This window comes from Pseudorasbora parva, chromosome 5 (assembly GCF_024679245.1).
Source record: "Pseudorasbora parva isolate DD20220531a chromosome 5, ASM2467924v1, whole genome shotgun sequence".
Lineage (NCBI taxonomy): Eukaryota > Metazoa > Chordata > Actinopteri > Cypriniformes > Gobionidae > Pseudorasbora > Pseudorasbora parva.
The window spans coordinates 307,501-323,547 of NC_090176.1; the positions used below are offsets into that span (position 1 = coordinate 307,501).

Sequence of the window (16,047 nt, forward strand, 5' to 3'; positions counted from 1 at the left end):
CAAAATCAAGCAAACCAGCGGACTCAATAAGCATTATTAAACATCCTGTAATGCATATAATCTGGAGAAATACTTTTACTGGTCTAAACACAGCGTCTTTCATTGTTTTAAACTCATAGCTATCAAAATCCAGTGTTCTGTATTTTCCGTACGTGAGTATTTGTTGTAGCTGGCTATAAAAAAAAAAAAAGTTGTGTACTGTGCTAATTAATTGAGATTTCTTACAGCTCTTACAGGTTGTTGGCCTTGTTTGTCTCGTTGCTTCTATTGCTCTACCCTTTTTTGTAAGTCGCTTTGGATAAAAGCGTCTGCTAAATGATTAAATGTAAAATGTAAATGTAAACTGATCACTTACTTCAGTCACGTCCATGACTTTGATGGCGGCCAGCTGTCCGGTTTTGACATGTCGACCCTGAAGAGAAACAGAGGAAATGAGTTAGAAACACAAAACAATGACGTGTATGATCTGCACTTTAATATCGCTGTAGGGATGCACCGAACACTCAGTCACTTCAAGAGAAACCAGGCTAAAATTAGTGGACAAAAATCTGCTCCAGATGGTCAACATTGCCATGAATAAACAGCAGGGTTCATGATTCTGGTTTAGTTGACCTCAAGGTAAATGTACTGTGTCCCAATTCCTTTTAAACACACACACTAGCAGTCTCACCTAAGCACTTCCCCTCAGGGAAATACCGCTCCTCCATCAACTTTACATGGACAGACCAACATGATTGTGACGTTCTTGATCTTAAATGTACCACCCAAGAGACTTTACTTGAACACTTTACTTCAACACTTTACTTGAAGGGGTGTGCATAAGACTGACATGACACCTTCATTATGACATGACACGTCATGAAAAGGAAGGAGTTTTTATGCATGTTTATGACAACTGTCATTAAGTGTCATTCGTTCAATTATGTTTTGATGGGGCACCAGCTCATGGGACTCCGCCGTAACAAATAGACAAGCAAAGAAACGGTAAGAATAAACTCAAACCATGTGTTAAAGAGTGAGCGAAAGTTTAAATAAAGTATATTAAACCTTTTTTCAAACCCCAGGTCATCTAGTGTTTCCAATATATGCAGACACAGGTTTGATATCTAACCCTTCTTCAGGTCAAACCCCAGGTCATCTAGAGTTCCCAATATATGCACAGACACAGGTTTGATATCTAACCCTCCTTCAGGTCAAACCCCAGGTCATCTAGAGTTCCCAATATATGCACAGACACAGGTTTGATATATAACCCTTCTTCAGGTCAAACCCCAGGTCATCTAGAGTTCCCAATATATGCACAGACACAGGTTTGATATATAACCCTTCTTCAGGTCAAACCCCAGGTCATCTAGTGTTCCCAATATATGCACAGACACAGGTTTGATATCTAACCCTTCTTCAGGTCAAACCCCAGGTCATCTAGAGTTCCCAATATATGCACAGACACAGGTTTGATATATAACCCTTCTTCAGGTCAAACCCCAGGTCATCTAGTGTTCCCAATATATGCACAGACACAGGTTTGATATCTAACCCTTCTTCAGGTCAAACCCCAGGTCATCTAGAGTTCCCAATATATGCACAGACACAGGTTTGATATCTAACTCTCCTTCAGGTCAAACCCCAGGTCATCTAGTATTCCCAATATATGCAGACACAGGTTTGATATCTAACCCTCCTTCAGGTCAAACCCCAGGTCATCTAGTGTTCCCAATATATGCACAGACACAGGTTTGATATCTAACCCTCCTTCAGGTCAAACCCCAGGTCATCTAGTATTCCCAATATATGCAGACACAGGTTTGATATCTAACCCTCCTTCAGGTCAAACCCCAGGTCATCTAGTGTTCCCAATATATGCACAGACACAGGTTTGATATCTAACCCTCCTTCAGGTCAAACCCCAGGTCATCTAGAGTTCCCAATATATGCAGACACAGGTTTGATATCTAACCCTCCTTCAGGTCAAACCCCAGGTCATCTAGAGTTCCTAATATATGCAGACACAGGTTTGATATCTAACCCTCCTTCAGGTCAAACCCCAGGTCATCTAGAGTTCCCAATATATGCAGACACAGGTTTGATATCTAACCCCCTTCAGGTCAAACCCCAGGTAATCTAGAGTTCCCAATATATGCAGACACAGGTTTGATAACTAACCCTCCTTCAGGTCAAACCCCAGGTCATCTAGAGTTCCCAATATATGCACAGACACAGGTTTGATATCTAACCCTTCTTCAGGTCAAACCCCAGGTCATCTAGAGTTCCCAATATATGCAGACACAGGTTTGATAACTAACCCTCCTTCAGGTCAAACCCCAGGTCATCTAGTGTTCCCAATATATGCAGACACAGGTTTGATAACTAACCCTCCTTCAGGTCAAACCCCAGGTCATCTAGAGTTCCCAATATATGCAGACACAGGTTTGATATCTAACCCTTCTTCAGGTCAAACCCCAGGTCATCTAGAGTTCCCAATATATGCAGACACAGGTTTGATATCTAACCCCCTTCAGGTCAAACCCCAGGTCATCTAGAGTTCCCAATATATGCACAGACACAGGTTTGATATCTAACCCTTCTTCAGGTCAAACCCCAGGTCATCTAGAGTTCCCAATATATGCACAGACACAGGTTTGATATCTAACCCTCCTTCAGGTCAAACCCCAGGTCATCTAGTATTCCCAATATATGCAAACACAGGTTTGATAACTAACCCCCTTCAGGTCAAACCCCAGGTCATCTAGAGTTCCTAATATATGCAGACACAGGTTTGATATCTAACCCTCCTTCAGGTCAAACCCCAGGTCATCTAGAGTTCCCAATATATGCAGACACAGGTTTGATATCTAACCCCCTTCAGGTCAAACCCCAGGTCATCTAGAGTTCCCAATATATGCAGACACAGGTTTGATAACTAACCCTCCTTCAGGTCAAACCCCAGGTCATCTAGAGTTCCCAATATATGCACAGACACAGGTTTGATATCTAACCCTTCTTCAGGTCAAACCCCAGGTCATCTAGAGTTCCCAATATATGCAGACACAGGTTTGATAACTAACCCTCCTTCAGGTCAAACCCCAGGTCATCTAGTGTTCCCAATATATGCAGACACAGGTTTGATATCTAACCCTCCTTCAGGTCAAACCCCAGGTCATCTAGAGTTCCCAATATATGCAGACACAGGTTTGATATCTAACCCTTCTTCAGGTCAAACCCCAGGTCATCTAGAGTTCCCAATATATGCAGACACAGGTTTGATATCTAACCCCCTTCAGGTCAAACCCCAGGTCATCTAGAGTTCCCAATATATGCACAGACACAGGTTTGATATCTAACCCTTCTTCAGGTCAAACCCCAGGTCATCTAGAGTTCCCAATATATGCACAGACACAGGTTTGATATCTAACCCTCCTTCAGGTCAAACCCCAGGTCATCTAGTATTCCCAATATATGCAGACACAGGTTTGATAACTAACCCCCTTCAGGTCAAACACCAGGTCATCTAGAGTTCCCAATATATGCACAGACACAGGTTTGATATCTAACCCTCCTTCAGGTCAAACCCCAGGTCATCTAGTGTTCCCAATATATGCACAGACACAGGTTTGATATCTAACCCTCCTTCAGGTCAATCCCCAGGTCATCTAGAGTTCCTAATATATGCAGACACAGGTTTGATATCTAACCCTCCTTCAGGTCAAACCCCAGGTCATCTAGAGTTCCCAATATATGCAGACACAGGTTTGATATCTAACCCCCTTCAGGTCAAACCCCAGGTCATCTAGAGTTCCCAATATATGCACAGACACAGGTTTGATATCTAACCCTCCTTCAGGTCAAACCCCAGGTCATCTAGAGTTCCTAATATATGCACACACAGGTTTGATATCTAACCCTCCTTCAGGTCAAACCCCAGGTCATCTAGAGTTCCCAATATATGCAGACACAGGTTTGATATCTAACCCCCTTCAGGTCAAACCCCAGGTCATCTAGAGTTCCCAATATATGCAGACACAGGTTTGATAACTAACCCTCCTTCAGGTCAAACCCCAGGTCATCTAGAGTTCCCAATATATGCAGACACAGGTTTGATATATAACCCTTCTTCAGGTCAAACCCCAGGTCATCTAGAGTTCCCAATATATGCACAGACACAGGTTTGATATCTAACCCTTCTTCAGGTCAAACCCCAGGTCATCTAGAGTTCCCAATATATGCAGACACAGGTTTGATAACTAACCCTCCTTCAGGTCAAACCCCAGGTCATCTAGAGTTACCAATATATGCAGACACAGGTTTGATAACTAACCCTCCTTCAGGTCAAACCCCAGGTCATCTAGAGTTCCCAATATATGCAGACACAGGTTTGATATCTAACCCTCCTTCAGGTCAAACCCCAGGTCATCTAGAGTTCCCAATATATGCAGACAGAGGTTTGATAACTAACCCTCCTTCAGGTCAAACCCCAGGTCATCTAGAGTTCCCAATATATGCAGACACAGGTTTGATATCTAACCCTTCTTCAGGTCAAACACCAGGTCATCTAGAGTTCCCAATATATGCACAGACACAGGTTTGATATCTAACCCTTCTTCAGGTCAAACCCCAGGTCATCTAGAGTTCCCAATATATGCACAGACACAGGTTTGATATCTAACCCTCCTTCAGGTCAAACCCCAGGTCATCTAGTATTCCCAATATATGCAGACACAGGTTTGATAACTAACCCTCCTTCAGGTCAAACCCCAGGTCATCTAGAGTTCCCAATATATGCACAGACACCGGTTTGATATCTAACCCCCTTCAGGTCAAACACCAGGTCATCTAGAGTTCCTAATATATGCAGACACAGGTTTGATATCTAACCCTCCTTCAGGTCAAACCCCAGGTCATCTAGAGTTCCCAATATATGCACAGACACAGGTTTGATATCTAACCCTCCTTCAGGTCAAACCCCAGGTCATCTAGAGTTCCTAATATATGCAGACACAGGTTTGATATCTAACCCTCCTTCAGGTCAAACCCCAGGTCATCTAGAGTTCCCAATATATGCAGACACAGGTTTGATAACTAACCCTCCTTCAGGTCAAACCCCAGGTCATCTAGAGTTCCCAATATATGCAGACACAGGTTTGATATATAACCCTTCTTCAGGTCAAACCCCAGGTCATCTAGAGTTCCCAATATATGCAGACACAGGTTTGATATATAACCCTTCTTCAGGTCAAACCCCAGGTCATCTAGAGTTCCCAATATATGCACAGACACAGGTTTGATATCTAACCCTTCTTCAGGTCAAACCCCAGGTCATCTAGAGTTCCCAATATATGCAGACACAGGTTTGATAACTAACCCTCCTTCAGGTCAAACCCCAGGTCATCTAGAGTTCCCAATATATGCAGACACAGGTTTGATATCTAACCCTTCTTCAGGTCAAACCCCAGGTCATCTAGAGTTCCCAATATATGCACAGACACAGGTTTGATATCTAACCCTTCTTCAGGTCAAACCCCAGGTCATCTAGTGTTCCCAATATATGCACAGACACAGGTTTGATATCTAACCCTCCTTCAGGTCAAACCCCAGGTCATCTAGTGTTCCCAATATATGCACAGACACAGGTTTGATATCTAACCCTCCTTCAGGTCAAACCCCAGGTCATCTAGAGTTCCTAATATATGCAGACACAGGTTTGATATCTAACCCTCCTTCAGGTCAAACCCCAGGTCATCTAGAGTTCCCAATATATGCACAGACACAGGTTTGATATCTAACCCTCCTTCAGGTCAAACCCCAGGTCATCTAGAGTTCCTGATATATGCAGACACAGGTTTGATATCTAACCCTTCTTCAGGTCAAACACAAGGTCATCTAGAGTTCCCAATATATGCACAGACACAGGTTTGATATCTAACCCTCCTTCAGGTCAAAACCCAGGTCATCTAGTATTCCCAATATATGCAGACACAGGTTTGATAACTAACCCCCTTCAGGTCAAACACCAGGTCATCTAGAGTTCCCAATATATGCAGACACAGGTTTGATATCTAACCCTCCTTCAGGTCAAACCCCAGGTCATCTAGAGTTCCTAATATATGCAGACACAGGTTTGATATCTAACCCTCCTTCAGGTCAAACCCCAGGTCATCTAGAGTTCCCAATATATGCAGACACAGGTTTGATATCTAACCCCCTTCAGGTCAAACCCCAGGTCATCTAGAGTTCCCAATATATGCAGACACAGGTTTGATAACTAACCCTCCTTCAGGTCAAACCCCAGGTCATCTAGAGTTCCCAATATATGCAGACACAGGTTTGATATCTAACCCTCCTTCAGGTCAAACCCCAGGTCATCTAGAGTTCCTAATATATGCAGACACAGGTTTGATATCTAACCCTCCTTCAGGTCAAACCCCAGGTCATCTAGAGTTCCCAATATATGCAGACACAGGTTTGATATCTAACCCCCTTCAGGTCAAACCCCAGGTCATCTAGAGTTCCCAATATATGCAGACACAGGTTTGATATCTAACCCCCTTCAGGTCAAACACCAGGTCATCTAGAGTTCCCAATATATGCAGACACAGGTTTGATATCTAACCCTCCTTCAGGTCAAACCCCAGGTCATCTAGAGTTCCCAATATATGCACAGACACAGGTTTGATATCTAACCCTCCTTCAGGTCAAACCCCAGGTCATCTAGAGTTCCTAATATATGCAGACACAGGTTTGATATCTAACCCTCCTTCAGGTCAAACCCCAGGTCATCTAGAGTTCCCAATATATGCAGACACAGGTTTGATATCTAACCCCCTTCAGGTCAAACCCCAGGTCATCTAGAGTTCCCAATATATGCAGACACAGGTTTGATAACTAACCCTCCTTCAGGTCAAACCCCAGGTCATCTAGTGTTCCCAATATATGCAGACACAGGTTTGATAACTAACCCTCCTTCAGGTCAAACCCCAGGTCATCTAGAGTTCCCAATATATGCAGACACAGGTTTGATATCTAACCCTTCTTCAGGTCAAACCCCAGGTCATCTAGAGTTCCCAATATATGCAGACACAGGTTTGATATCTAACCCTTCTTCAGGTCAAACACCAGGTCATCTAGAGTTCCCAATATATGCACAGACACAGGTTTGATAACTAACCCTTCTTCAGGTCAAACCCCAGGTCATCTAGAGTTCCCAATATATGCACAGACACAGGTTTGATATCTAACCCTCCTTCAGGTCAAACCCCAGGTCATCTAGTATTCCCAATATATGCAGACACAGGTTTGATAACTAACCCCCTTCAGGTCAAACGCCAGGTCATCTAGAGTTCCCAATATATGCACAGACACAGGTTTGATATCTAACCCTCCTTCAGGTCAAACCCCAGGTCATCTAGAGTTCCTAATATATGCAGACACAGGTTTGATATCTAACCCTCCTTCAGGTCAAACCCCAGGTCATCTAGAGTTCCCAATATATGCACAGACACAGGTTTGATATCTAACCCTCCTTCAGGTCAAACCCCAGGTCATCTAGAGTTCCCGATATATGCAGACACAGGTTTGATATCTAACCCTCCTTCAGGTCAAACCCCCAGGTCATCTAGAGTTCCCAATATATGCAGACACAGGTTTGATATCTAACCCCCTTCAGGTCAAACCCCAGGTCATCTAGTGTTCCCAATATATGCAGACACAGGTTTGATAACTAACCCTCCTTCAGGTCAAACCCCAGGTCATCTAGAGTTCCCAATATATGCAGACACAGGTTTGATATATAACCCTTCTTCAGGTCAAACCCCAGGTCATCTAGAGTTCCCAATATATGCACAGACACAGGTTTGATATCTAACCCTTCTTCAGGTCAAACCCCAGGTCATCTAGAGTTCCCAATATATGCAGACACAGGTTTGATAACTAACCCTCCTTCAGGTCAAACCCCAGGTCATCTAGAGTTCCCAATATATGCAGACACAGGTTTGATATCTAACCCTTCTTCAGGTCAAACCCCAGGTCATCTAGAGTTCCCAATATATGCACAGACACAGGTTTGATATCTAACCCTTCTTCAGGTCAAACCCCAGGTCATCTAGTGTTCCCAATATATGCACAGACACAGGTTTGATATCTAACCCTTCTTCAGGTCAAACCCCAGGTCATCTAGAGTTCCCAATATATGCACAGACACAGATTTGATATCTAACCCTCCTTCAGGTCAAACCCCAGGTCATCTAGAGTTCCCAATATATGCACAGACACAGGTTTGATATCTAACCCTCCTTCAGGTCAAACCCCAGGTCATCTAGTGTTCCCAATATATGCACAGACACAGGTTTGATATCTAACCCTCCTTCAGGTCAAACCCCAGGTCATCTAGTGTTCCCAATATATGCACAGACACAGGTTTGATATCTAACCCTCCTTCAGGTCAAACCCCAGGTCATCTAGTGTTCCCAATATATGCACAGACACAGGTTTGATATCTAAACCTCCTTCAGGTCAAACCCAAGGTCATCTAGTGTTCCCAATATATGCACAGACACAGGTTTGATATATAACCCTTCTTCAGGTCAAACCCCAGGTCATCTAGAGTTCCCAATATATGCACAGACACAGGTTTGATATCTAACCCTTCTTCAGGTCAAACCCCAGGTCATCTAGAGTTCCCAATATATGCACAGACACAGGTTTGATATCTAACCCTTCTTCAGGTCAAACCCCAGGTCATCTAGTGTTCCCAATATATGCACAGACACAGGTTTGATATCTAACCCTTCTTCAGGTCAAACCCCAAGTCATCTAGAGTTCCCAATATATGCACAGACACAGATTTGATATCTAACCCTCCTTCAGGTCAAACCCCAGGTCATCTAGAGTTCCCAATATATGCACAGACACAGGTTTGATATCTAACCCTCCTTCAGGTCAAACCCCAGGTCATCTAGTGTTCCCAATATATGCACAGACACAGGTTTGATATCTAACCCTCCTTCAGGTCAAACCCCAGGTCATCTAGTGTTCCCAATATATGCACAGACACAGGTTTGATATCTAACCCTCCTTCAGGTCAAACCCCAGGTCATCTAGTGTTCCCAATATATGCACAGACACAGGTTTGATATCTAAACCTCCTTCAGGTCAAACCCAAGGTCATCTAGTGTTCCCAATATATGCACAGACACAGGTTTGATATCTAACCCTTCTTCAGGTCAAACCCCAGGTCATCTAGTGTTCCCAATATATGCACAGACACAGGTTTGATATCTAACCCTTCTTCAGGTCAAACCCCAGGTCATCTAGAGTTCCCAAAATAGAGGAGGAGCTAAAATAGAGCCCTGTGGAAAACCACAGGTCAGAGGTGCCATAGTGTTGGAGAAATTACCCATCTTAATTAAAAACTTTCTATCAGACTGAAACCACATCAGAACAGCCGCTTGTAGACCCACCCAAGACTCTAGTCTAGATAAGAGTAGGGTGGTCAATGGTATCAAAAGCTGGCGCAAGATCTAAGAGAACAAGAACCAGTGTCTCCGGAGTCAGTGGAGAGATTAATATCATTTAACACTCTCAGGAGGGCAGACTCAGTGCTGTGAGCAGATCTAAAACAGGATTGAAAGAGTTCATAGATGCCATTTTTTTAGACAAAAAGAGTCGGAGTTGGTCCAGTCTATTCATTGGTCCATCCTTCCATTCAAGTTCAAGCTCAAGTTCAAGTTCAAGAGTTTTATTTGTCACATACACAGTTATACAGAATACAACCGGCAGTGAAATGTAAACAGGTCCGCTCCATGGACAGCAAATAACAATTAACACAACAAAAAAGCACAATAAATTATAAAATAGGGATAGGATAAAATAGGATTAGGATAAGGTGCTATATATATATATATATACATATGTAGAATAATGAATAAATCAAGTAAAAGAAATAAGAGATGTGGAATAAAATAAGTGAGATAAAGTAAACTGGAGACTATAAAAATAAATACGTGGATAACAGAAGTGCAGGAGTGTAATGTGCAAACAGCATTATAATGAGAAGTTACATGAACACAAGAATAAAGTGCAGTGCAATATCAGTGTGTGAGTTTGTTAGTACTGAGTGAGGTGAAGTCACATGTAGTTAAGTGACAGCGTTCAGGAGTCTGATGGCCTGTGGGAAGAAACTCCTCCTGAGTCTCTCAGTTTTGGCCATCAGGCTACGGAAGCGCTTACCAGAAGGCAGCCGGGTGAAGTGGGGGTTGGCCGGGTGATTAATGTCCTTGATGATTTCTGTAGCTCTGCCTCTGCATCGTTTGATGTAGATGTCCTGCAGAGACGGGAGAGCTGACCCTGAGATACGCTCGGACAAGCGCACCACTCTTTTCAGGGCTTTGCAGTCGTGACTGGTGCTGTTACCATACCACGCTGTGATGCACTGAGTCAGTAAACTTTCTATCGCCCCTGAATAGAAAGTTTTCAGGATAGCTGGTGAGACCCGGAATTTCCTCAGCTGGCGCAGGTGGTACAGTCTTTGCCTGGCCTTTTTCACCTGAGACTGGATGTGTGCAGTCCAGGTCAGGTCCTCAGAGATGTTCACACCCAAGTATTTGAAGCTGCTCACTCTCTCTACTGGTGTCCCGCTGATCATGAGAGGGGAATATGACCGTTGCTGTCTCTTCCTGAAGTCCACAATCAGTTCTTTGGTCTTGTTCACATTCAGAAGGAGACAGTTGTCTTGGCACCATGATGTCAGTTGCTCCACCTCATCCAAGTATGCGGTCTCATTGTTGTTGGAAATGAGGCCCAGGACAACAGTATCATCTGCAAACTTGATGACAGAGGTGGAGCTGTGTGTGGACAAACAGTCATGCGTGTAGAGAGTAGAGCAGGGGACTGAGGACACAGCCCTGTGGAGCTCCCACACTCACGGTGATGGAGGTGGAGGTGAACTGTCCTACTCTCACCACCTGAGGTCTGCCAGTGAGGAAATCTTCAATCCAGTGACAGAGAGAAGAGTTCAGTCCGAGATCCAGGAGTTTGTTAGTTAGCTTAATGGGAACTATGGTGTTAAAGGCTGAACTATAGTCAATAAATAGCAGTCTTCCATAAAGTAGAGGCATATCCATTTTTCAGAAAGTGTTATGATGGGAATATGCAGTTCAATGCATCCAACCACTGGAAATCCATAAGGAAGCTCTAATTATTAGGTTAATCCAAAGTTTTTTTAAGTGATAAACCTCTGGAATAGGGATTATTAGGATTATTTATTAGGATTCATTAGGATTATTTATTAGCATTAGGATTATTTTTTTTACCCCTCTAAACACAGATTGTAAAGAGAATTTCAACCAGCATAGCAAAGAAGAGTGTTTATGAAAACAATGCATCTCAACCTAAACCGTGACTTTGCTCATCTGTGGCGTTTTGGTTTGTCTAGCAGAAGTTGTGAATGGCCAGTGACTGCTAGATGAAGCTTTATTCCAAACCCCCAACCCTAAGAAAACCACGGGGAAACGGCTTATTGTGTGAACATGCCAGAGAAAGACAAACTCTCAACCCTGGTGGTCGATAACCGTCATTCAGAACGTGCGCACGAGATCCCTTTATGTTTTCCACATGTGATGAGGCTCATGGAACATTAGCAGTGAATAACAGAGCTAGTGTGAGGCGAGAGAATCACAGACGCTTCCTCACACACTCATCAGAGCGTCTGTCAGAGATGCGTGTGTGTGTGTGTGCAGTCTGCCTGGTTACAAACTCCCTCAGCCAATCAGAGACTCGTGCTGAGGTCACATGCTCAGAGCTCTCTGGGGCTCGTGAATCATATGATAATAAATGAACACGCTTATATCTGCGCTTATGTTATGGAAACGCCAGTATGGCCTCTAACACACAGATCACACTGTACACATTATATGTATTAAGATCAGTGATGTTAAACTCCAAACGTTACACAGGACCTGAGAAGAGTGTGTGTCCCGATAGAGACTCTCTCATACCCTCAGGGGTTATGAGCTCTGTCCTGGACTCAGGCAGAAGAGTGTGTGTGTGTCTGCAGCGGTTCCACACGTGACACACAGTCCCCGGCTCATTGGCCGACACAAAGAAAAACAATCGACACACTGAAGAAAAACAAGAGTTTTGTGGGAGGGCAGATGCTCATTCCTGATATCACCAGCTCCACAAGTACCCATTGTTTCTATTCAAAAGCCGGCAGGATGAGCATTCACACTGACGGTGTGTCAAACACACACACACACACACACACACACACACACACACACACACACACACACACACACACACACACACACACTGCATTTAAAGGCTGTTCCCCTGAAATCCCCTTTCTGTCATTCATTACTCTCATGTCACTCCAAAACTCAATGCCTTCTGTGGGACACGAAAAACACACTGAACGCACCATAAGCCTCTGCTGTAGTGACCTTTGACCTCTCTCAGTGATCAAACAGGTCCAGTCCTTTAGCTGGACTTTAGAGCAGACTCACACCTGTCCTGGGGTCACCATAAGCCTCTGCTGTAGTGACCTTTGACCTCTCTCAGTGATCACACAGGTCCAGTCCTTTAGCTGGACTTTAGAGCAGACTCACACCTGTCCTGTTGTCACCATAAGCCTCTGCTGTAGTGACCTTTGACCTCTCTCAGTGATCACACAGGTCCAGTCCTTTAGCTGGACTTTAGAGCAGACTCACACCTGTCCTGTTGTCACCATAAGACTCTAATGTAGTGACCTTTGACCTCTCTCAGTGATCACACAGGTCCAGTCCTTTAGCTGGACTTTAGAGCAGACTCACACCTGTCCTGTGGTCACCATAAGACTCTAATGTAGTGACCTTTGACCTCTCTCAGTGATCACACAGGTCCAGTCCTTTAGCTGGACTTTAGAGCAGACTCACACCTGTCCTGTGATCACCATAAGACTCTAATGTAGTGACCTTTGACCTCTCTCAGTGATCACACAGGTCCAGTCCTTTAGCTGGACTTTAGAGCAGACTCACACCTGTCCTGTGGTCACCATAAGCCTCTGCTGTAGTGACCTTTGACCCCTCTCAGTGATCAAACAGGTCCAGTCCTTTAGCTGGACTTTAGAGCAGACTCACACCTGTCCTGTGGTCACCATAAGCCTCTGCTGTAGTGACCTTTGACCTCTCTCAGTGATCACACGGGTCCAGTTCTTTAGCTGTACTTAAGAGCATAAGCCTCTACTGTAGTGACCTTTGACCTCTCTCAGTGATCACAGGTCCAGTCCTTTAGCTGGACTTTAGAACAGACTCACACCTGTCCTGTGGTCACCATAAGCCTCTGCTGTAGTGACCTTTGACCTCTCTCAGTGATCAAACAGGTCCAGTCCTTTAGCTGGACTTTAGAGCAGACTCACACCTGTCCTGTGGTCACCATAAGCATCTACTGTAGTGACCTTTGACCTCTCTCAGTGATCACAGGTCCAGTCCTTTAGCTGGACTTTAGAGCAGACTCACACCTGTCCTGGGGTCACCATAAGCCTCTGCTGTAGTGACCTTTGACCTCTCTCAGTGATCAAACAGGTCCAGTCTTTTAGCTGGACTTTAGAGCAGACTCACACCTGTCCTGGGGTCACCATAAGCCTCTACTGTAGTGACCTTTGACCTCTCTCAGTGATCACACGGGTCCAGTTCTTTAGCTGTACTTAAGAGCATAAGCCTCTACTGTAGTGACCTTTGACCTCTCTCAGTGATCACAGGTCCAGTCCTTTAGCTGGACTTTAGAACAGACTCACACCTGTCCTGTGGTCACCATAAGCCTCTGCTGTAGTGACCTTTGACCTCTCTCAGTGATCAAACAGGTCCAGTCCTTTAGCTGGACTTTAGAGCAGACTCACACCTGTCCTGTGGTCACCATAAGCATCTACTGTAGTGACCTTTGACCTCTCTCAGTGATCACAGGTCCAGTCCTTTAGCTGGACTTTAGAGCAGACTCACACCTGTCCTGGGGTCACCATAAGCCTCTGCTGTAGTGACCTTTGACCTCTCTCAGTGATCAAACAGGTCCAGTCTTTTAGCTGGACTTTAGAGCAGACTCACACCTGTCCTGGGGTCACCATAAGCCTCTGCTGTAGTGACCTTTGACCTCTCTCAGTGATCACACAGGTCCTGTCCTCTAGCTGGACTTTAGAGCAGACTCACACCTGTCCTATGATCACCATAAGACTCTAATGTAGTGACCTTTGACCTCTCTCAGTGATCACACAGGTCCAGTCCTTTAGCTGGACTTTAGAGCAGACTCACACCTGTCCTGTGGTCACCATAAGCCTCTGCTGTAGTGACCTTTGACCTCTCTCAGTGATCAAACAGGTCCAGTCCTTTAGCTGGACTTTAGAGCAGACTCACACCTGTCCTGTGGTCACCATAAGCCTCTGCTGTAGTGACCTTTGACCTCTCTCAGTGATCACAGGTCCAGTCCTTTAGCTGGACTTTAGAACAGACTCACACCTGTCCTGTGGTCACCATAAGCCTCTGCTGTAGTGACCTTTGACCTCTCTCAGTGATCAAACAGGTCCAGTCTTTTAGCTGGACTTTAGAGCAGACTCACACCTGTCCTGGGGTCACCATAAGCCTCTGCTGTAGTGACCTTTGACCTCTCTCAGTGATCACACAGGTCCTGTCCTCTAGCTGGACTTTAGAGCAGGCTCACACCTGTCCTGTGATCACCATAAGCCTCTAATGTAGTGACCTTTGACCTCTCTCAGTGATCAAACAGGTCCAGTCCTTTAGCTGTACTTTAGAGCATAAGCCTCTACTGTAGTGACCTTTGACCTCTCTCAGTGATCAAACAGATCCAGTCCTTTAGCCGGACTTTAGAGCAGACTCACACCTGTCCTGTGGTCACCATAAGCCTCTACTGTAGTGACCTTTGACCTCTCTCAGAGATCACACAGGTCCAGTCCTCTAGCTGTACTTTAGAGCAGACTCACACCTGTCCTGTGGTCACCATAAGACTCTAATGTAGTGACCTTTGACCTCTCTCAGTGATCACACAGGTCCAGTCCTTTAGCTGGACTTTAGAGCAGACTCACACCTGTCCTGTGGTCACCATAAGCCTCTGCTGTAGTGACCTTTGACCTCTCTCAGTGATCACACAGGTCCAGTCCTCTAGCTGGACTTTAGAGCAGACTCACACCTGTCCTGTTGTCATCATAAGCCTCTACTGTAGTGACCTTTGACCTCTCTCAGTGATCACACAGGTCCAGTCCTCTAGCTGGACTTTAGAGCAGACTCACACCTGTCCTGTGGTCACCATAAGCCTCTGCTGTAGTGACCTTTGACCTCTCTCAGTGATCACACAGGTCCAGTCCTCTAGCTGGACTTTAGAGCAGACTCACACCTGTCCTGTGGTCACCATAAGCCTCTGCTGTAGTGACCTTTGACCTCTCTCAGTGATCACACAGGTCCAGTCCTCTAGCTGGACTTTAGAGCAGACTCACACCTGTCCTGTTGTCACCATAAGCATCTACTGTAGTGACCTTTGACCTCTCTCAGTGATCACACAGGTCCAGTCCTCTAGCTGGACTTTAGAGCAGACTCACACCTGTCCTGGGGTCACCATAAGCCTCTGCTGTAGTGACCTTTGACCCCTCTCAGTGATCACACAGGTCCAGTCCTTTAGCTGGACTTTAGAACAGACTCACACCTGTCCTGGGGTCACCATAAGCCTCTGCTGTAGTGACCTTTGACCTCTCTCAGTGATCACAGGTCCAGTCCTTTAGCTGGACTTTAGAGCAGGCTCACACCTGTCCTGTGGTCACCATAAGCCTCTGCTGTAGTGACCTTTGACCTCTCTCAGTGATCAAACAGGTCCAGTCCTTTAGCTGGACTTTAGAGCAGACTCACACCTGTCCTGTGGTCACCATAAGCCTCTGCTGTAGTGACCTTTGACCTCTCTCAATGATCACAGGTCCAGTCCTTTAGCTGGACTTTAGAGCAGACTCACACCTGTCCTGTGGTCACCATAAGCATCTACTGTAGTGACCTTTGACCTCTCTCAGTGATCACACAGGTCCTG

At 45.0% G+C, this 16,047-nt stretch overlaps 1 protein-coding gene across 2 annotated transcripts in view; it reads right to left on the reverse strand.

The window, feature by feature from the left end:
• map4k4 (mitogen-activated protein kinase kinase kinase kinase 4) overlaps positions 1-16,047 on the reverse strand; it is a 70,076-nt gene that overhangs the window by 38,040 nt on the left and 15,989 nt on the right. For both annotated transcript variants that reach the window (XM_067442964.1, XM_067442963.1), the window contains exon 3: positions 356-412. In XM_067442964.1, the coding sequence (XP_067299065.1) occupies positions 356-412 (57 nt within the window). The remainder of the gene's footprint in view (positions 1-355; positions 413-16,047) is intronic.